The following is a 21,912-nucleotide window of genomic DNA, read 5'->3' as shown; positions in this document are numbered from 1 at the left end:
AGCCAGGAAAACAAGTCTCTTGTGCTTTTTCATTCATGAAGCACCTCCTGGCTCATTAAGATCTCTTGATGGTGATCCCTTTGCTACGTGCAAAGTGTATTTTTTTCAGACTTGATAATAACTAAAAAATGCCCAATGTTTGCAGGATGTTCTGGTTAAAGTTGCTAAGAATTCATGAAATTATAAGAATAAGCTCATTCTGTCCCAGTCTGTATATGCATCTTTTTTAATGAAAAGTTAGTACAAAAGATATGTATTCCATAATTATAAAAGGAGAAGTATATTTAGTGTCAACACACTGCAGGCTGGGATTTCACACATTGCTGCACTGATATGATACTGATGATTGCAGTTATTGGCTCACAGAACAAAGGCTTATGAAGTGTTAGCTGTGTAACTAAAAGAAAGGTCTAGAACCAATTTTGTTTTAACCATCCAGCAAGCCTAATACCAGTGGGAAAGCATACTCCTCATAAAGGAATGAGAAAACTTAGTAGAAGCAAATGGGGATTCAACTGTTGTGTGCTGATTCAAGAATGCAGAGGTGTTCAAAACAAACTTCTGTGTTGTGTCATTCAGGGCCATTTACAATATTTGTAAATCGTTTCTATATCATTTATAAACCTCATGTCGCTTGAAGGCTCCTTGTTAAACACATTTTGCTTCTTCAACTCATGTCTGCTAAGGCATTTCTTTCTTGTCTCAAGCTACCTTATTGCTCCACAGCAGACATCTTCTAACACGTAACTGTACTTTTGAAGACTAGTTAGTGATTGCAAACATGCTGCCAGTTGGCCTGCTATAGTAGAATCATCACCAATTTTGTTTTCCAGCTACAATACATTTTGTAACTACACATCCAAACATCCCATTACAGTATGAAATAACTATCAAGGAGGCAGACATTGACTGCTTCATTCCAGTTTCCACATGACATTTCTTATCACAAAATACCTTTCACATCAATACTGCCTGAGATCAGGCCTGTCTAGCTGCTTTTTTTGACAGATTTTCACAGCTCTGGAATGTCTGTTAATAATAATGATTGAGCTATATGGCATTTCTCGGGAATTAATGACTGGCTAGAAAGCTCCATTGACTCAGTGCTCAGCAAAGGACTATTCTCTCTAGCAGGTAATCAGTCCCTGGGAAATACTCAGAGGTTGCATCAACATTGTTATTATCAACAAAAATGGAATATGTAATTTGGAACATGATAATTGCAATTGCTCTATATGTTCTAATTGTTACATATTCTTCAGATTTATTGCCATCTCAATATTCAAGTTAACTTATTAACTTTCCTAATTTTACTCTGTTTCAAACTCTCTTATTTACATAAAAAATCCTGCAAGAATGAGTTCTAAGAGTATATGCAATTAAAAACAGAATTGAACATGTATAATGCACGCATGCATATATAGAGTATGTGTGTATGCATTTATGTAACTTCCACTGAGACACAGCTATACATTGCTACAGGATTTACCAGAAAAAAGCGCCTGTTTTCTATCTTAAAGTTGAACAAGAAGCATTGCCATTGATACACATGTGAAAGTCTCAGTGAAAACAGGTGAAAGAAATTAGAGGAAAATATAATTTTGTGTAAGGTCTGTGCCTAAAATTAAGTATTTCACTTAACTAAATTGATATGTGCTTGAGTAAACACAGCTCTGTATGTTCTAGTTGAAACATTCATCTTCTCAATTGTTTCAGAGGCAAAATACTTTCTTTATGGGATAAAACTGTAGAAAAGTAGGTAATTATTACTTACCTTAAAACAATATCAAAAAGTGACGTCTTGAAAGTGGAAGGCAGTGGTGCTAACTTGGGAAATCTTTCATGTTTCTCAGCTTTATAAGGACAACTGAAAAAAATTAAAAGTTTATTGGTTGACTTAATTCAGAAATGCTTTATAAAATCACGTAATGACTCAAGATGTGCCTCAGTACTGTGTGCAATACCGATTTCTGTCAACTAGTTCTCTTGTTTCCATTATTATACTTCATAGTTTTATGTTTTGATCATTCAGGTGTTCTTACAACTACACGCCATGAAGCCGTTAAAACATACTGCCACAGGTCTGGTAAAAAGTCTTCGCGCCCTAGTCTAGAGCAACTCAAGTTTATTATTAGAATTCTAAGACATGGTACAGCTAAAATAACTTCACTGCTAATGCGACTAACAGGCACAGAAACATAACAACTAGAGTGACTTATGATTAATTGGGGTAACATGATTTATGGGTTCTGGGTTCTGTGCATCTGATCCAAAGTCTTATGGTGCCATAAGAAACATTTTTTTTCAAAGAGCTTTAATCACTCTCCTGTTTTCCCCAAGCACATGCCATGCATCAGATTCTGATGGTATGGATCTGAATCCTGCAAGTGTTAGATTCTAGCCTAAATCCTTTGGGCTTTTTTTGCTATAGTGGAATTCTTAAGGAAAACCTCAGGAACTCAGTGAAACAAGAAACTTGTGCCATAGTTAGCCAGGATTAATAGCCTATAAAATAAATAATTTTTACATGTTATTATTTCTGCACATGTATAGCACTAATCATGCAAAATATTTAAGCAGCTTTTTAGCAGTCAGATCAACAGGGAAACTTGCCTAATCTTAAGCACCTGACAGGACTGGACCTTAAATGCGTCTAGATGCAATAAATATGGAACAGATTCTTTTTGTGCAGTTTTTTCAGCACAAACTGCATCACAAAGTGTTAATATAAATAATAGCAGAGAGAAGTATACACAAGGGAGGAATGATATGATTTCAGAGGAGACTTGAAAGGAGATGTTGATGAGGTGGAGGTTTTAAGAATTAAATATTAAAAACCAAAAAGGCTGGTTTTGGCTAGGACTGATTGTTTTTCTCCTCTGAGAAATAAAGGGGCTTTCTAACCTACCTGCTGGACAAAGATGCAAGGCTTACTGTCAAACCGTTCAGTGGAATCATCACTGTACTTAGAGGCTATTTTTAAGAGAAGGCAAAGGATCGCAATTAGCTAACTACAGCCCTCTCTGATTCCAAACGTCTGCTTTGTCCTTTGCCTCACCTTTCTGTTTATTTACCGCTTGACAACTCCACACGGAGTTGGCCAAAGTTCCTGAAGTGCGGTAGCAATACAGCCCCTGGCAAGAGCAGGTGGGATAGGAGCACCGGTGTGCCATTGCGGAGCCCTGGCACACCAGCCCCTCTTCCCCAGGGACACCGGGAGCCTGCAAGGCCGCAGCGGGGCTGCCACAAACATGCCCCCAGGAAAAGCGAAGCTGCTTTAAGCACCAGCCCACACTGTTAAATCACGCCATAATGGGCTTATTTCCTACATTTGGTGGCAGCATAGTATTCAGGATAATATTATTGCTACTTGGCGCAGGTTACTGCTGAACCAAGAGACGGAGATGAGAGAGTTAAATAACAGGGATGGGGACTGAATCACTAAAAAGTCTTTCCCAGAGTCAGTTCTCTGTTTGGGGGAAGTTATTTTAATTCTGTGTCTCGCAAACAAACCGCAGCCTCCTGGTGTCCTCTGGAGCCAGCCTGACTGACATTACAAAAGGATTTTTAAATAAATCACGTGCAGGGGCATCTCGCGTTTGGCAGACATGAGGGCAGCCCCGGTGGGAAGCACGCAGCACCAGTAACGCCGCACCTGTGCGCAGCGAGCCCGGCTCACGCCCATGGCTTAGCGGAGGTGCGGCCTCATGGACACCGCCGCGCCGGGAGGAGCTGCCTTTGCCTCACAGGTGAGTGATCCCCGGAGGGCGCCAGCCTGCGAGGAGGGCGCTCACGGGGAGAAGGAGCGCTCTGCTCAGCGGGAGAGCGGCGTCCTGCTTCTCGCTCGGGGCCACCGCCGGCTCCCGGGAGGCGCCCGCACGGACCGACCCTGCCAGGTGCCCGTGCGGGTTCGGCCGCGCCTCCCCGCCCCGGCCGTTACCCCACCTCGGCGTGGCGCGCGCGGGGCGGGGAGGGGGCGAGGAGGCGCTCCCGCGCTTTGGGAGACGCACCTGTGGGGAGGGCCCGCCGGGGCGGGCAGTCTCTTATGTAAGGGATGGCGGGGAGGGGGCTGGCCCCACGGCGGGGCTGGCGGGAGAGGGGAGAGCCCGCCGGCGGCGTGCTCGGGAAGGGAGCTCGCAGAGGGGTGCTCGGAGACGGGGGGGGTCAGGCCGGCGGGCAGCCCCGGGTCTCCGGCGCTCAGCCTCCCGCGGGCGCCTCGGAGGACGGGCCGCCTCGCCCGCCCGCCGCCCGCCGAGGAGGATTTCCCCTTTGGCGGCAGCCCTTCCCCGCCGGCTGGATGCTGCGGCGAGTCCGTCCAGCCTCCCGCGCTTTGCCTGGCAGCCGTCGCCTCCCGCGGGCTCGCCCGGCTCCAGGCGGGGCTCGGCGGGCGCCGTGGCCGGCTGAGGGAGCCGTGCGGGAGACGGCGCCGGGCTCCGCGGGGGAGCGGGAGGCGGGTGCCCCCGGCGCCTGCACGCGAGCACCGGGCGGTGCGGGGAGGTCCCTCGCTCGCCCTCTCTCCTCCTTCCCGCCCCTGCAGTGCCCTCGGCTCGGCCCTCCCGCTCGTGGCCCCCTCCACGCCCCTCTCGCCAGCCCGCGGCGCGGCGCGCTGCCCCGCACTCCCGCCGCCACCTCCACCCCTCGGTACTCCTCCTCCTCCTCCTCCTCCTCCCGCGCGCTCCCTCTCCCGCGCACTCCACTCCACAAGTGCCGCGCGCTCGCTCCTCTGGAGCGGCGCGGAGCGGAGCGGCGCCGGGCAGCGGACCCTGCCCGGGGGGCGGCGGCCCCGGCCCGGCCCGGCCGCGCGCGGCTGTCTGTGGTGCTGAAGGCGGGAGCGGGCTGAGCGGACGCCCGGCCCCTCACGGAGCCCCTTTCTTTATGTTCAGCTCCTGGCGCAGCGCAGCATCCAGCAGCTCGAGCGGCGGCGGCGGCGGCATCGCTGAGCTGGGGCTGGGAGGCAGAATGGAAGGCTTTATTCGGCTGCTTTTCGGCTACTTGGTGGCAGACCTTCTCACGCTGGTGTGTCGGGCTCAGGAGAAAGCTGGCCAGCAGCTGGGGAGCTTCGTGGTGCTCTCAGGAGGAAACCACTCCAGCCTTGGGGAACAGCTAGACCCCTCTGAGCCACCTCCCACGCCAGACTTCTGCAGGGGCTACTTTGACGTGATGGGGCAGTGGGACCCCCCCTTTAACTGCAGCTCGGGGAGTTCATCTTCTGCTGCGGCACTTGTGGCTTCAGGTTTTGCTGCAAGTTCAAGAAGACGAGGCTGGATCAAAGCACCTGCACAAACTATGAGACGCCGTTGTGGATGAACACTGGGAAGCCTCCTTCCCGCATAGACGACCCTCTGCATGACCCTACCAGGGATAAAACCAACCTCATTGTCTACATCATCTGTGGGGTTGTGGCAGTCATGGTGCTGGTGGGGATCTTCACCAAACTAGGGCTGGAGAAGGCGCACAGACCCAGCGGGAGCACATGTCCAGGTAAGGCTGAGTGCCAGGCAGCAGGGTCCTTTTCCGTGCTACCTCCCCCCCAACCCCTAAAGAGGAGAGAGAAGCTCACGTGTTCCTGCTAAACAAGTAACTCCTGCCAGGCAGGCTGCATTGCCCTGCAAGGCGACCGAGAGACACCAACTTTGGAGAGCAGAGCTCCTGTGGTTCCCTAAGCTCAGGTTATTAAAGTACATGCATATTGAGGAAGACTAGATATAATTGTGGAGTCTGCACAGACAGTAGCCCATTTTTATCTGCAGTGCCTGACCATCTCCCCATCTAGATCCAGCAAGTGTTCCTGTATATACTGTGCATGAATAGGAAAACAAAAAAAAATTCCTGAAACCAGCAACACTGAATTATAGAAAGCCCGATGAGTTCCTTCTTCCAACTGTTTCAAAGCTTGGAAAATGTTTTTACTTCTCAACAGAAGGATGTAAACAAATGTCATCTCGCCCTCCTTCTCCAGCTGCAAAATGGTTTTGGCAGGACCTTCCCTACTCCCCCAACTCTTGCAAGTGTGTGAGCTATTTGTAAAATTTCTAAGCTGTGAAAATGAGCCAGAGTGGAAGGGAAGAGGGAGACACAAAAAGGAAAAGCTACGGCAGAAATTCTTAGCATTTCTTTGGTTACTGTTGAGAGGTAAAAAATGGAATATGAAAGTCTTGTCTCATCCATATATGTGTGTGTTATACTCTGTATCCACAGTATAATGGCTGAGTTATGTCAAAGAGAACCTCCCCCACCTAGAGTTAGGCATGCTGTGTACCGTCTACTCCAGATACTGGCTGCCTAGTGGTGGACAGGCAGGTGGGCAACTCAGGACAGAGCCCAATGGCTTTAACAGCATATTCCGAACCCAGATTTTCACAGCAGTTCAAAATCAAGGCATAACACATTTGTCAAGTTTGCAGTCTGTCTGATTCTTTATGCTAATCCCAGGCACATGAAAGTAAAGCAGATGGGGAAAAGGCATTAAAAAAGGCAAACAGCTCCATTAAGGAGTCTAAATAGATCCCAGCATACTAGGCAAATTTAGTGATGAAATGCAATTAAATGAATACCTTCTACTGGACGTGCAGTGTGGCAGAAATCTTCCTCTTAGCCTGACTGGTAACAGTGTAGTTCACAATCTTCAAAGATTAGATGAAGAGTCATCCTTTGAAAGATAGTCCCAGCAATCAACTCAACACCTGGAGCCTTATTTTTTTACTGAAGTTTCTGCATGACTTTTTAATTAACTGCTTATCCTGAAATGAACAGAGAAAGACACAAAATACTCTTGCAAATGCATCCACAGTTCACTAGCAATTATTTGCTATTTATAAACTGGCTGATATGGATACGCTTTTACTACTGAGGAACAAAGCACATTGCAGAAAATTTAGTCAACTTAACATTTCTTTTTTAAATCTTACTCTTAAACTACAGAGCTTGTTTGGAAAAAGCTCTCCCTTGCTTCTGCCTCTTCCTTTAGTGTCTCCACGCAGGCAAAAAAGGAAGGGCTCGTAACAGTTAGAAAAACCAGGACAAGTGAACTTGTACCCATCCCTGCTTACACATGGCTTGAATAGGTCCTATTTCTACTAGTAGAAATATTTGCTATCTAAAGTACAGGTGTGAAGCATTCTGAAAGGCTATTTTGTCTTAGTTTATGGAAATAGAATTACAGGGGATTGGAAAATCATTCTTAATCCTTCAGTCATGTATGCATAAAGATTAGGTTTCTGAAGTGGTTCTTAGAAAAGGTCATCTGTTACCCTGATTACTTAACAGTGTCTGTGATCTTGTACTTTCTTGCCATGAAAATATTCAAGTCAGGATTATGTAGAAACTTGAAAAGTCATGATCACATGGAAAAACAGTCACCCACTCAGTACACATAATAGCCAGTCATGTTCTGAAAAAGCAGTGCTATCGCACTTTTTTTTTTTTTAAAAAAAAGTTCTTACTCTTGTTACAGCTGTGGGGTGGGCTTACCATTAATTTGAAAAGGAATTAGATTTGTAAATCCTTTCAGCAATCTAAAAATCTGTTCATTGAGTGAAGAATTGAAGTAACCTCTTTGTTCTCGAATGTGTGTTTAACTACAATATTCCATCCTAGCTCATTTTACACTACTAATGTTCGGAAGAAACGCTGCAATGCTTAAGAAATAATGCATCTGTTCAAAACAGTTAATAGTACCAACAATTAAAATAACATGTAGCCTATATTCATATTCACAGTCTTTCATAACACTCGTCACGGAAACATCAAAAAACAAAACAAAAAGAACACTCCTTTTGTTTGTTTTTTTTTCTTCTGTACTGAACCTTATTAATAAGAAAAAATATAACGCATTGAGAGCGTTTGGTAGGCCAAACCAAATGTACTAAGTGTTACTCCATTTTGGCTGACAGCAAGAAACACACAGAGGCTGATTTGTCATCTATTTCCTTAGCTAAGATTGTCTCCTTTTCCTTTCCTAGCCAATGGCTACATGAAACACTTGAATCCTCTTCATTCCTATGAACAAATTCACCTATGGAATGGATGGTACTGCTCATCAAAAATTACAATGCTTATTGTAAACTGATCTTTTTTTATGAGGGTTGATTTTTTTAAAAAAGTGAACAGAATACAACTGGTGTAAATTATATATTTCCATTTTTGATTTACTAAAAATATTTAAAAACATGGGAGTAAGAACATTGACTTATAAATAGGAAGCAAAACTGTGCCACACGTAATTCCTTGCATTATTTCATCTTGCAGTCAGTGGATCTGCTGTTGAAGTAAGACACTGGTATGTGTAAGAGTGGTACAATGTTAATAAAGGAAACTTCACAGGCTTGGTGAGTGTAGTCTCCATACGCTTGCCTTTCATGACGGTTTGTTTACTGCTATACCAAAGCAAACCAACACTCCACTAATTTCACAGGACTTTCCTGAAATATTTGACAATGAGAAAGCATTGTGAAAATGTATTTATTTAGTGAAAGCAATCCATAGGAAATAAATCTCTGTTGAGTAAGTCCTTTTAGGAAAAAAGAGTCAAAATTTGTACTTTTTTAGAGAGTTTGTTTACTTCCTTTTGTTTTGAGAAAAAAGGTCAAGTGTGGCACTGTTGACATTTTCTTTCTTGTTAGATCAGTGCTTTTCAGTAAAACACTGTTGGCATGGAACTGTAAATCTGGAAGATGAAAATGGAGAGGGAAGTACAGTATAAACTCTACATGGCATATTTAGTTTTAGACATTGTATGATAATGTCTTGTTTATATCATTCTCCTAGTTTTTAAATTTGTTACTTGACATTAAAAGGAGATAAATATTCCCTTCAGCCACAGTGTCCAAGAACTAAGCAGTGATGGTAGTATCCAAACAAAGTGATTCTTCCTTTACCCTTCTGCTTTCTAAGAGAAAGGAATAAGACGGTGTATGTTATCAGACATGGCAAAGGGGATGAATGGGGCAGTTTTGTGCCTAAAAGGAAAGAGAATTGATCTGCCTCCTGAAGTGGACCTAAAAGGTCTGTTAGGCATATGAGGGCAGCATGTTCTTGCTGCTTGAGACTACATCAATGGGATTCCAGGCTCCATCAGTTAAAGTGGAGAATCCTCTCTTGAAAAAGCAGAAAAGGGAAAAGCTTTACTTCTCTTTCATGGGGGAGATTTTTCTGTAAATAAAACCACACCTTTGCCTTCTTCCCTAATCCTTGTGAAGAATGTGAAAATAACCCAAAAACTGAAAGGACAATATTTACTATCATGCTCATACACTATAGCTCCTGTTTTTTGAAGCACTGCTTCTGACAGTAAGTTAGTAGCCTTCCCAAACATTGTGAACTATTTGAGCTCTTTCTTCCTTCACAATGTGCTGAGCTCACGAGTTCAGTATTTTGTTGATTTGAAAGGCATGTTCCTGGTGCCAAAAATATCTGACTTACCAAAATCCTGAATTTTATGTGTGAAATTATTTCCCTTATGGGTTTTGACCCAGTTTTGGAGGCAGAATATGACTAGTGACCTTTCATGAAATAACCTGTGTTTCAGCTTCTTCAAGCTTGTACCCATAAGAGAAACGCCTAGTTCCACACGTTCCTAGTAACACATGAAAATGATATTACATATCCAAAGAGAAAAATCTTATGGCAAGAGAAGTGCTGAAGTTTTGTGATACTTGGGTAGTTCTGGGACGTGAACTCCTATGTAGGTAACATTTCTCCACTTCTGTGATACTGCAGTCAGTATCAACACACAGGACCTAATCATATAGCTACCTGAATAGAAGGTTATCTTGTATTTCGCATTTCCTTAAAACATCATTCAGTATAGCAAAGGTGTAGATAAAGACCCTCTATGTATATATAATTTTTCAATGGGACCCACTCTAACAATTTCTTCAGATAATGAACAAAATTTATATGACAGTATTCAGGTGAGACATGCCTGAAGGTATTGTAACAGGCTGTTGGCCTATGTGGAATTTTTCAAAGCAAATATCTATTCAAGGATTTTGTCATGTACTGGGGTACAAACCTTCCTTTATCCGTTTCCTTATATGGACAAATCCCTAAAAGAACAAAATGCAGGTGCAGCATTTCCTGTGTACTTCAGTGATACAAGCTGCTACACATTTTTAACTCTCCCTGACATTAGTGGAAGATAAGGACAAGCTCTCTGTTATATGAGCTATTCTGCCCTGAGAAGATTGTACAAGTTTGGCTAACACAGTGTAAACATAGGTGGTGTGTTTCTAACAGTAGAATTTGATGGTGAGTAGTTCCTTTTTTCTTAATATAGTTGGAGTTGGACAGCTAATTCCTTAAAACCCCTTTGAAAAAAGCCATTCTAAAATGGTGGAAAACTTAGTTGGTGTTTTCACAGACAGGCAGTAGTTAATCTGCTATCATATGGGCTGTTATTTAAAGTCTGCAGTGAAAAATATTTACCATCAGATTAAGGGCAATGAGGAAAGCATTTCTGAAAACCTGCTCTCACAAAGTTGGGAAATGCTAATCCATGTATTACGAGATCTCACAGTTTTAACTCCCACACCGAAGTTAGGAACTTTAATTTGCTTTTCTTTCCTTCCCAGAAAAGTGTTGAGCTGCCTCTGGAATTAGAATTAATATGGATGTCAATAATTTCCTTTTTATAGAGACATATTTGCATAAATTGACTAGATATTAATGGTTTTGGTCCTCACTTATTTTAAACTAGGTTTTGCAATATAATGCTTTCCTTTTGCATCATTTTTTACATACCTTTGTGAGATCTCTTCTATTGAATTTTTATTATTCTGCTATGTAGGCCAGCTCTGCTATTTCTGCTGTATAAGCATTGCTTGAAATGGGAGCATTGCTCTGATACCATTAATCATTTGGTTACTGTCTTCTGACCTTTTACAGTATCAACAGAGTATTCTGTAACATGTTGATCACAACTGTAACTAATATTTTAATAACATAATGCTAGCCATAAACACAATGAAACAGTATCATTCAGCTGTATACCAAAGCAACGTTCCTGCAATCTGAAAGCAAGATCCAGCTCAGAATTCCTCTCTGTAACTTAAAGGAAGCTACTTTTTAATATTTAAAAGTACAGTGCTTCTCGATCAAGAAATCATCATGCCACAGAAACACAGTGGAGGAGCTAGACAGCACTGGCATGGCTTTCACCAGTGACTGTGCTTATTTTTATTTATTTATTAGTTTATAAACTAGTTTTTCTTGATGCAATATCTGGGACACTTTGTATAATTTTGCAGAAAATTAAACTAAACTGGGCACAGTGCCCAGAAATGCATGCATTCCCTTTAAAAAAATAGCTCAAGGAGTTGTAAAAATTAAAACTAGTAGAACAAAAAGGAGGCAAATAATGGTCAATGATGCATTGACCTGGATAGAAGACTTGCACTGAACCCTGAAGACACCGGTAACATATACCATAGCTTTCCTTTGCTGAAGGCAACAGCTTCTGCAGGTGGGGCCAACGATGTGGTATGCACAGCAGTTCAGCAGGTAGTTATATGGCATATTCAGGGGCTAATCCTGCTCCTACAGAAGTCGGTGGTAAAACTCCACAGCCCAGCGTCACAGACAGAGTTAGATGTTGCCATGCTGAGAGTTTCAGAGCTTAAAACTCAGTCACTAACTCTGGATTCACAGGGCTGGTACAGGTGTGTGTACTTATCCGTATGCCTAAGAACGGACTTGCACTCAGCAGGACGCTCCGCAGTGAAACTAGTCCTTATAAAATCCACCAGCGCAGGAGGAATCCTTCTCTCTTTCAGACATGGTTACTGCCCGCAGCTCTGCAGAAAAAGTCCTAACCAGTATCAGGTTGGGTCTGGCCTAACTGTTAAGAATCTTTTTGCTTGCTCCCTCTTTGCTAGCATAAAGCCTTTCATCCTGTTTCTGAACTGGCTTCAAAGGCAGCAAGGAGTGTTGCTGTGCAAGCCCTTTGCTCCATCTTAATGACTAGGACACTCATAGAAGTTAGAAAGAGATTTTGATCTCCCCTTCTGGATAGGAAAAGCTTAAATCCCTGATCATGAAGAGTGCTATGCCCACTGGATTGCTACATGAAAATCATTGGACCTTTCAACTTTGGTAACTTTTGTAACTTTTTTGAATGAAATGGCCAAGACCACTGGGTCGTGTGGTGCTCTGTGCAAATGCACGTGTGAGAACTTACTTTGACAGGCCTTGCTGGTAATCTAGGTGGAAGATAACTAGTTAGGTGCTGAGGCGCTCAGCTTATTCAAGATGGCAATGTTACCGAGCACGTGCAATGGCAGAACTCTACAAGTCCTCAACAAGCTTACAACATGTTCCTGCAAAGCCAAGACAGCTAAAGAACTTACTGTGTTTCTGTTATTTACTGCTAGCACACTGTCTGATACAACCTAAAAGAGCCTTAGGTGTGAAGTCTCACAATGAATCTGATTCCTTGATTTTGCTGTGAATGGAGCTGGTTTCTCCACAGGCATTGTGACGGACTGCATCACAAACTCAAAAAACCTTGCAATATATAGGTAACACCTTATAGATTTTGCAGGTTCATTCTGATTTTGTTTGGTTTTCAGGGCTCTTGCTGATGTATGCGACCTCAAGGTCCTTGTACAACAGATCATATGGAAAGAGATCTAAACATTGTAGTACATGTGCAACATTATGAAAACATGGAGACGAGACCTCCTCCAAATAATTTACGTAAGTGCATTAACAACTTTATCAATATCTGGAATGCTGGCACTAAATGAGCATTATGAAACAAATATTGCTGGATGTCAAATGAAGATTGAGAGTACATGGGTTTCTTGCAAATTAGAAGTATTCTTTATTTCAGAACTAGAAATATTTAGGATTTCCTAATGCAAATAGTGCAACACTAAGAGAAAGCCATTTTGAATAGAAAAATTAGTTATTATATTTATTTTTAATTAGTTGTCTTGGTTGACTAATCTTGGTTTTGTATCTTTGTCTCCTTCTACCTGGTGTTTTTGCTCAGCTCGTCAAGCTATGCCTTATTTCTATGGTTTGCTATACAAAACACAAATAGTTAAGCTTACAGCAAGATTTAACAAGATGTTTCATAGGGCTGTCACATCCAGTAGGAAAGCACTCTCTTTAGGCTGTTACATCATCTCCACTAGTAAAATAGTTAAATACTTTCCTGGAGAGCATTGAGTTGTATGTGGTTTTCACTTTCTCTTTTTTTTTTCCTAAGGGAAAGGTGAGACAAAAATTATTATTTTAGGCTTTTAAATAATATTTTTTATTCGGTATCTGCTATTATGACTTTATGTTATTGAAAGCAAGGAAAAAGTGCCCCTTGGAACTTCAGAGGAAATATGATGACATTTCAAGAGGTTTTGAAGTCCTAGGCAGGACTTATTACTCAGTCTTGTATTAGACCACACTACAGATCTCTCCTGTGCTCAAATATATTTTCCTTTTGTGCTGAACAATTCAGTGTAATTTAAATTGGATATATATTTATGTATTTTATATTCATCTATATCTTAAATATACACACACATATATAAATATATATAAATGCACACAAATTATAGATAATGTATTTACGAATTCAACTTCAATATATTTATGAAAGAAAAGGGTATCATTCAGGAAGTTTTAGATTGTTAGAGAATGGATGGCTTTATTCTGTGCTGCAGATCAATGTAAATGTGCGTTTTACTGCAAATACACTTCTGCATTGGTATTTGGATTTTGAAACATTTAAAGTATATGCACTAGTCTTTTCCTTATCTTTCTGTACCTACAGAAAGCAGAAAATTTGCTTATATTTAGACAAAGAATGAGTTTTTTAGACTGCACTGTGCAGTTATTGTGAGATTTTACTGCTTTCCTTTTGGGGGCAGGGTGTAAAAAACAATGGCAAGAAAGAGCAGGACTGATATGCTGCACGCACTCCTGATACTCTAGTTTGTGGCAGAGGCTGACTGCAATTTCTTATGCGCATTGTTTACAGAATTAAATCTGTGACCTCTAATAAAGATACCACATATAGTGAAGTGTGACACCTAATCTGTCTGCACTGCTTCCAGCAAAGTACTTCCACCTGGGCCTTGCAGTTCTACGCTGCAGAGGGGGAAGTACATACATACTGCAGTATTACATTCCCAACTGTCAAAACCCACCACTTCTGGAGGAGAGAACTTGTGCTTCTCTCTCAATCAAGGGTGCTCTAGCCCCCTGGAGCTGAGGTGAGGAACTTCTGAAGGTTTAAGGAGAAGCAGAATATGCACTGTAATCTCTTTGCTCTGTGTATTAGCGCTTTGCTGATCTCTGATCCTCCCTGTGACCATGTTTCAGGAAGAAAGATGCCAAATGATAATGAAGTTAGGGTACAATCCTTATTTTCTTTCATAGGTGAAAAGTTTATTCAGAATCCCAGCTAATAAAGGAGCCAGAAAGTAAAGATATTCTTACTGCATTGATTGTATCTAGATTTTTGTAATCATCACACTGAGATATTTTGTTTTAAACTCTTTGTATACTAAAATATATGACTTAACACAGCAGGTCTTTAAATTCATTGTTTCTTGGATTTGAATTCAGATTTAAGCCTTGCTTCTATAAACTCTTGCATATAAACACAACTCAGAGTGACAGTTACTGCATCAAGGAAGAAAAAAAGTTACATTTAGTAGTACCTTAGGATCTTGGCTTATGATGACCTCAGACACCTGTACCACCCCTGTCTCAGCACCTCTGGCACAGATGGAAGAATTATGTATGAAACAGCTCTTGCACCACTGCAATTTACAACATAGATTACTACTTCTACTTTGGAGCTATCTTAATCCACTGAGCAATGAATAGGGGCAGTCCCAAGACTGCTTCACATGCAGCTCAGGCATTCCTGCTGCAGATAGAAACCTCAGAAGCAAGCAGCTATGATAGTAACTGTTTCAGTCTTTAATCAACTTTATGGATTAAGTCAATCATTTTAGATTGTTCAATGCAGACCTGCAAGTCGTGAAATTACTCAAGGCATTCTATAACCGATATTACATACATTTACTTCATAACAAGTAGATCATTATTTTATATTTGTTGCCATTATATTCCCTCATAAACTCATCTAAAATGTGACTAAATGACTTACTAGAATTAGCCAGAACATCACAAATTATTAAAGTCTGTTGAGAGCATGTGCATTTATGGTGCAGAAAAAAATCCTTAAAACTATTAAGACAAATATTCCAAGTCCAGTATCTCAGCAATTTGAAATTTTATAGTGGAGTTCTGGAACACTACAAGAGTGGATATTGCTTGCAGAAACTTTGGCAGTGCAGCATTACCTAATACTAGTGCTGGAAAAGTGACAGGCTTTTTTGAGTATTTTTACAAGCAGATAAAACAGTGAATTACAGCTTTCGTAGAAATTCTATTCCAGAACTTTACTTATACAGAGAAAATGAAGTGGTACAAAATTAGAGCATTAGAGACTTTAATATGGATTTTTTGTTTTCTTTTCAAAGTTGCCACTTTCTATCTACTAGCCATCTCAAAATGAGACTTAGAAATTTGAGGCTGATGTACTTTTCACATTGGTCCACAGATACAAAGAGGGCAGGAGGAATTTCTTAGGTGTTATGTACCCCTTCCATATTGTGTCTTTCAGAGTACTGAAGACAGACTATTGAAGGCTAAACTTTATCAAAAATTTTCTAATTTGAATGCTCGTTTGCTCTTTCTGCCCTCTTGAAAACATCTTGCTGCTGCTGCCAACCCATTCTGAAAGTGTTCTATGAAGGGAAACTGTCAAAATGACAAACTTTGCACTGTCTCTGACACTGAAAATGAGTGTGTTTTTGCTTCTGGACTGTTCGTTACCAGCAGACGAAGATTTTCTAAGTTGCCTGCAGCTGACACAGCCATTTGCCAAAACTAGCAGTCCAATGGAAGGCCAGAAGTAGAGATGTCTTTTCAGCATCTTGCAGTTTACTCAGTTTCTTGTCACTTCTTTTCTGATATTCAGAAAAGAACAGACATATTGGAGGTTCTGGAAAAACACATTTTTTTCTTCCTTTGCCCATGTGAATCCAGACAACCTAGATGCTTTTTAGTAAAAGCTATTTTGTCCTTAGTGGTTGTTAGTTGCTGTAATTTTCTTCCAGTACTGTGCTTTACTTAGGATTACTTTTCTCTTATTTCCCTTCGTTCAGACACATTATAATGTAGTGGTGCTTTGTAAACAAGCAGCAGATATCTATCAAGAATCATAGCATTCAAGTTTTCTACATGGAATGTTAAAGTAAATAAAACAAAACCAAAAAAAGGACATTTAAAAGTTATGTTAAAAACATAAAATCAAAAAGCAAAAGTTCCTGCAGAATTTGAGTTGTTTTGTACATCTCTGACTCTCACGAATCTTAAGAAAGCAGCAGCATTCAAGGTTTTCTTTTTTCTTCTTTTTTTTTCTTTCTACCTGTTTTCTTAGAAGTAAGCAATTTATTTAACTTGTTGGTATTGTAACACTGGTGCAGTGGGAGTCAGGAGGCTTTGTAGCTACATTCTCATTTCTGAAATGTGATTACTGCTATTATTTCTAATTCATAATCTATGATAGCTGAGTGAACCAAATACTTAAGTTAGTGCAATCCACAGTCACTTCTCCTAATGATCAGTAAAAGCTCTGTTACTCTCTCCTCAATAAGAACTAGCCTTGCACTAGTTTATTTAAAGCATTTATGCAGACTCCCAAGATAAAGGTGACTTTAAATGGAACCCAATTCTAGATTATGGAGTTTTTAAGATGAAAAATGCTAGCTTTTAGTTAATTTGACATGTATGGATTATTTCTTCATTTTGAATTTAACGTAAAGAAAAAAGAAGTGAATTGTAAATACACCACTCAAAGAAGGAAGTGTTGTACTGTACCAAATGGCCAATTTTAATACTGGCCAAGGATCTGCAGCACATGTGATTAAAATGACTTTTTCTGTTCTTAAATATATGCAAGGGAATAATGTGTTTGCTGCTGCATTTGATTGTCAGTTGTCCTGGATACTTACTGGCTACAAATGCTAATGCTGAAAACAAAGCTCAGACACTTCTGTAACTGGTGCCTTATGATAAGTTAACTTTTGTTATTTCTTTGTTTCTGTGTTGAGACAGTAAGCATTTAAATAGGAGGGTATTTTTTGAAGTTCTCGCATATTAGAATAAGTGTTCTGTATTGTGTATTTCTGTGCTTTCCCCCATTTCTATAAATAGAAGCTCAGCCTCTGTTTTCAGTGAGAGAAACTGTCACTAGTTTGACACTGAAAATACAGTTGGAATTTGAAGAATATTTTGCAGTTTCTTTTATCCCTAGTGATTATGCTTTTTGTTGTTGTTGAATACAGTGGTCTTTGGCAATCTAATTATCTTTATGCTTAACATACATAAACATATTTATATCAGATGATTCATTGTATCACGTTGCCTAAATGTAATTTCTACCGTTGCTCATTGGAAATAAGCATACAGGCATATTAAGAAACTTTAGTAAAGAGAAGTGCTATTCTTTGAAATGCAAAGCTCTTGAAGTATATAAAATATGATAACTAATTCACTTACAAAGTAACTGTGGGACAATGAATTGCACAATCTTGAAGAATCAGTCATTGAGAACGTGTAGACATTACTGTAACAACATGCTTCTGGTGACAGGGGCCTTGAAACTCTACCAAAAAACTTGTTCAGACACAGGGCTGCGAAATCCGAAGGACTGAGCAAATAACAGCATGTTTGGCCTCATTGGTATCTAGGTTGTTTGATCACAGTAAAATGCTTTTTTTAAGGCTGGCTATATGCATGGGTCTAGCCCAGAGGAATTAGACTATGTTCTTCATAAACATTAATTGGCTGTTCACCTCCTCGCTTAGAAGGACAAAGTACAGTCAGAAAAGCTGAGCTGTAGAGACAGGGATCCAGACGTGTTTTATGCGTGAAAACATGGACAACATTAATGAGTTTTCAGCCAAGAAAAAGATAGTTTTAGCCCAGTAGCAGAAGGAGAAGTGAAGTACTACTGCTGATGAAGCGCTCCAAAACAGTGAAGAATGAGGGAGAATAGAACAGCTAGCTTAACTGGAGGATGTACTTAGTTCACAAGAAACTACAGTGCTATGACAGAGGGAAGAGACTGTAGTCAGTAAGAGTATTGGGAATTTGCTTCCATTTAAAGCCTTAGTCTTCACTGCCAGTATGCAAAAACTCATTTCACTAGGATTCCTATGATCTATCCAGGAAGCATCTTAACACTACTCCAAAAAATCTGATAATTTAGATTGAATTCCTGAGATAAACGCTAGTAGACTTAAGTTAACCCCAGGAAAGGAGTTCTTATTTCATTTCGACTGTAATATACAACAAGGAGGACAAATTCCACATTTAAATTATACACTTCACAAAACTAGTCATCCAAGAAAAAGCCCACACTACCATCACCAGCTAGGTCAAAGAAGTATTTTATTTTTTAAATACAGTTTCTGTTTGAGGTTAAAAGCTGCAAGATGCATTGTCACACCTATCTTAAGGCCACTTTTTAAACCACTTTGAATTAATTTCTAGATACTGACTTCAACTGAAATTATGTTACCAGTAGAACGTCAAAGCATTAGCAAATTGGTGATATAATTTTTGTTAATATAATTACAGCTATAGCAATGCATTCCAGAGTTCCAAAGCTTCCATGCTGGAAACAAAATTTCCCATATAAACTTCGAGTCTGAAGATGCGACTTACTCAGTCACTGTAAGATAGTACTGTTTAATCAGTTCTGAATGTGTGTTTAGCCTCACAATCATTAATATAAAAATGTGTCTAATTTATATTCAGATTTAATTCAGATGCATGATGCTGATTTATGAGAAGATGCTGTGAAACTCCTTGAAACACCAATGAATATTTTCAAGGAAGTTAATTACAACCTGAGAATGAGAGCTTTTGAGTTTGTTTAGGAAAGACAAAAAGTAAAACAAATGATATATCTCATTCGTCATTGACTGGTTTTTTTTTTTAGAAAACAGGATGACTTTGAAAATGTTGATCTATATCATACACAATAGATTTTATTTATAGCTACACCAGTCTTCACCAAGTGCACTAAATTAGAACTCTAGCAATGCTCCTACCATAAAATCAATTCCATGCCTTTGAAATCATCCTGTTGGCTTAATCTGGCAAATGAAAAAAAAAAAAAGAAAAGCTAAAGCAAATAGTAAACAAAATTTTGCATGAACAAGGACTGAGGGATTGCATCCTGGGTCTATAATAAAATAAAACTGTGAACTTAACATCGTTACATATGTTCAGTGGATCTCTTCTTTATTCTAAAATATTTCTTGTTAGATGCGATTTTATTGGAAACTCTGTGAGGATGTTATGCATCCTACCTGTAATTTTAGTCAGTGGGTTATGTTTTGAACCATATTGGGTAGGTCTCCAGAAGCTCTGCTCCATACAACCATTTCCATGAGGACTGAACAATGAAATTTTCACTCTTTCTTCACTTATTGTACAATAAGAACAATTAGATTAGATTACTGCCTTGCATCCTATCATTTACTTCTAGTCAGCTTTTAATTCAGATAAATTTGACATATCTTAATAAAAATATTCATCAATGTAAAATGTATTGGGAGAAACACAGTTAATCACTGACATTATCCTTCAGCGGCAATAATTAACATTATGGTAACAAAATTATTTAGAATATATTTTTACACTTTATAATGTAGTTTAAAAGGCTGAATGATTATTTAACAAAATAAAAATTATTCTCATGATAGAAGAGAGCGTTGCTCTACTATGCTGTTATATAGGCAGCTTTAAGTCACGCAACAGCAGACTTGGAAAGCACAGATGAAGGATGAGACTCATTTTGCTGTCACTGAGGTGCAGATTAAAGTACTTCGAAATGTGGCCAATAGTACAGGAATGTATTTACCATCTGCAAGATGAAAAGTTCGATATCTAAATGTGGTTTGGCTTTGGAAAACAGTTATGTGTTTCCCTTGTGATTCCACTTTTACTTCCGTACTATCAGCATAATTATTTAATAAGGGTTTAGTTCCAGGTGTTTTTTGTTAGGTATTGGTATGTCCTGTCATTAAATACGTCCCTGAAGACAAAGGCAATGTTTAGAAGAAGCGGCGTCATTTACTGTTTTGGCACTTTGCAATCTAAGTTTTACTTTTAAAATTTTATTAATGAGGTGCTATCCCTATCATATACTCAATTTAATATCTAAAATTGTATTTCGTCTTTGAACAGGCACACTGAATAACAGTATTCTCAATGTTGAGTAACTTCTAGTACAAAATATTTCCCCTATAAACCACAACTGTCAGCAAGATCGATCATCAATGTTTCATGCCTGTTGCAATCTTTCATGTCACTCGGATTCTTGATGTCAAAAACGGGTACAGGGAACAACGCCAAACTAATAGGAATCATGTTTTGAAAAAAAATAACCCAACAACACGACCTTTTTATGATTAAATTCTGCCAGATTTTAGCTCCTTAAAACGAGAGGATAGAGACTGAGATACCTTTTTTTTTTTTTCAATATGGCATGAGTCACTTCATTGAAAGGCAAACAAAAAGTACCTCTTGCTTTCACTGGTGGTTTGCCAACACCATCACGTGGACAAACTACACTTGCCTTTTCCATGCCAAAACAATATGGTTTTTAACTGTTGTCTTCAGGTTTAATCATCTCTCTAAATCCATTAACTCGCACCCTCATATTTTGCCCCCAAAATAACAGATTTATAACACAAATGTTAAAAGCATAAATTCATTAATACATCAGTTTCTGTCCATATATTCAGGTGCACACATTAACTGTTGCAAAGTGATATATGCACAGCTAAACATATATATTTTTTATCACTCTGGCTGTGTGAAACTTTGATACTATATTTTACATGTTAAAATGCTCTTATCAGAAATTTAGCATTCTGTAAAATTACTTCCCTCTTCATTTTTTAATCAGTCATACCAACTTTGCCAAGCAGAATCAGTACAGTGCTTACCAAATAGAGTAGAAGAGGTTAGCTGCATACATTAGAAACCTTATGAATACACATCCCGGCATTAGGAGGCAATTGTGATACGCTATTCAGTGAGAGATATTTTCAAAAATTTCCATCAGAAATGATTTTCAGTACGTTTGTTCTATATGCTCTACTTTATATCATAACTTTCCTTTAAATGTACACATTGACTCTGACTCCAGTTTTATTACCATAAGATAAAGTCAAGAAGGGAACTGTGTGTGTTTAACATTTATGAAATAGCTTTTTTGTTCATTTTTATAATAGAAAAAATAGTTGAAAACATCTCTGGAACCATGATACAAAACTACGTTGATAATCATTCCCAGATGATTACAATGTGGATTTTAATGTTTTCTTAGGTATGCTAATAAATTCAATATTTAATGTTTGGTTACCACATTTAAATAGCTTTTAAGAACCCTTCAGTAACATATTTTTGTTTTTAACTCATATGTTTAAGAAACATGTCCATGCAACCAAGCTTAATGCTATAACTATACTTCTGAATCCATAATGAATTTGTAACATAATCCGAAATAATCCAATTGTCTTTTAACCATCCACTCCTTACCAGTTACAGGAAATTTACATTTGATAGTTATTTATACACACACGAGCATACACAGGAGACAGTGTGCATGACAAAATTGGACGCTATTTGAGTTGGGAATTTGTTTAGCTGCAAACGTCCACAATAAACTGTCTCAAACACAGATCTGTTTTTTACCCTGAAAAGTTTGTTCTCACTGTGTTAGTTTCCCTTTTACACTCTACAGCACTAGCTAGGAAAACACCCCAGCCCTTCCCTTGAAAGACAGTTGCTCTGCCAGAGCTAATCTGATAATTT

General features: G+C 39.6%; 1 protein-coding gene across 1 annotated transcript in view; it reads left to right on the top strand.

The window, feature by feature from the left end:
* Positions 1–4,875: 4,875 nt before the first annotated feature.
* Positions 4,876–21,912, top strand: part of SHISA9 (shisa family member 9) — a 184,388-nt gene continuing 167,351 nt past the window's right edge. The window contains 5 exon segments of the mRNA XM_086622477.1: positions 4,876–5,197; positions 5,200–5,460; positions 5,463–5,481; positions 12,567–12,577; positions 12,580–12,693. Coding sequence (XP_086478603.1) covers positions 4,876–5,197; positions 5,200–5,460; positions 5,463–5,481; positions 12,567–12,577; positions 12,580–12,693 — 727 coding nt within the window.

This window comes from Tauraco erythrolophus, chromosome 17 (genome assembly GCF_009769465.1).
Source record: "Tauraco erythrolophus isolate bTauEry1 chromosome 17, bTauEry1.pri, whole genome shotgun sequence".
In the NCBI taxonomy this organism is placed as follows: Eukaryota; Metazoa; Chordata; class Aves; order Musophagiformes; family Musophagidae; genus Tauraco; species Tauraco erythrolophus.
This window is presented reverse-complemented; position numbering and strand designations above follow the sequence as displayed.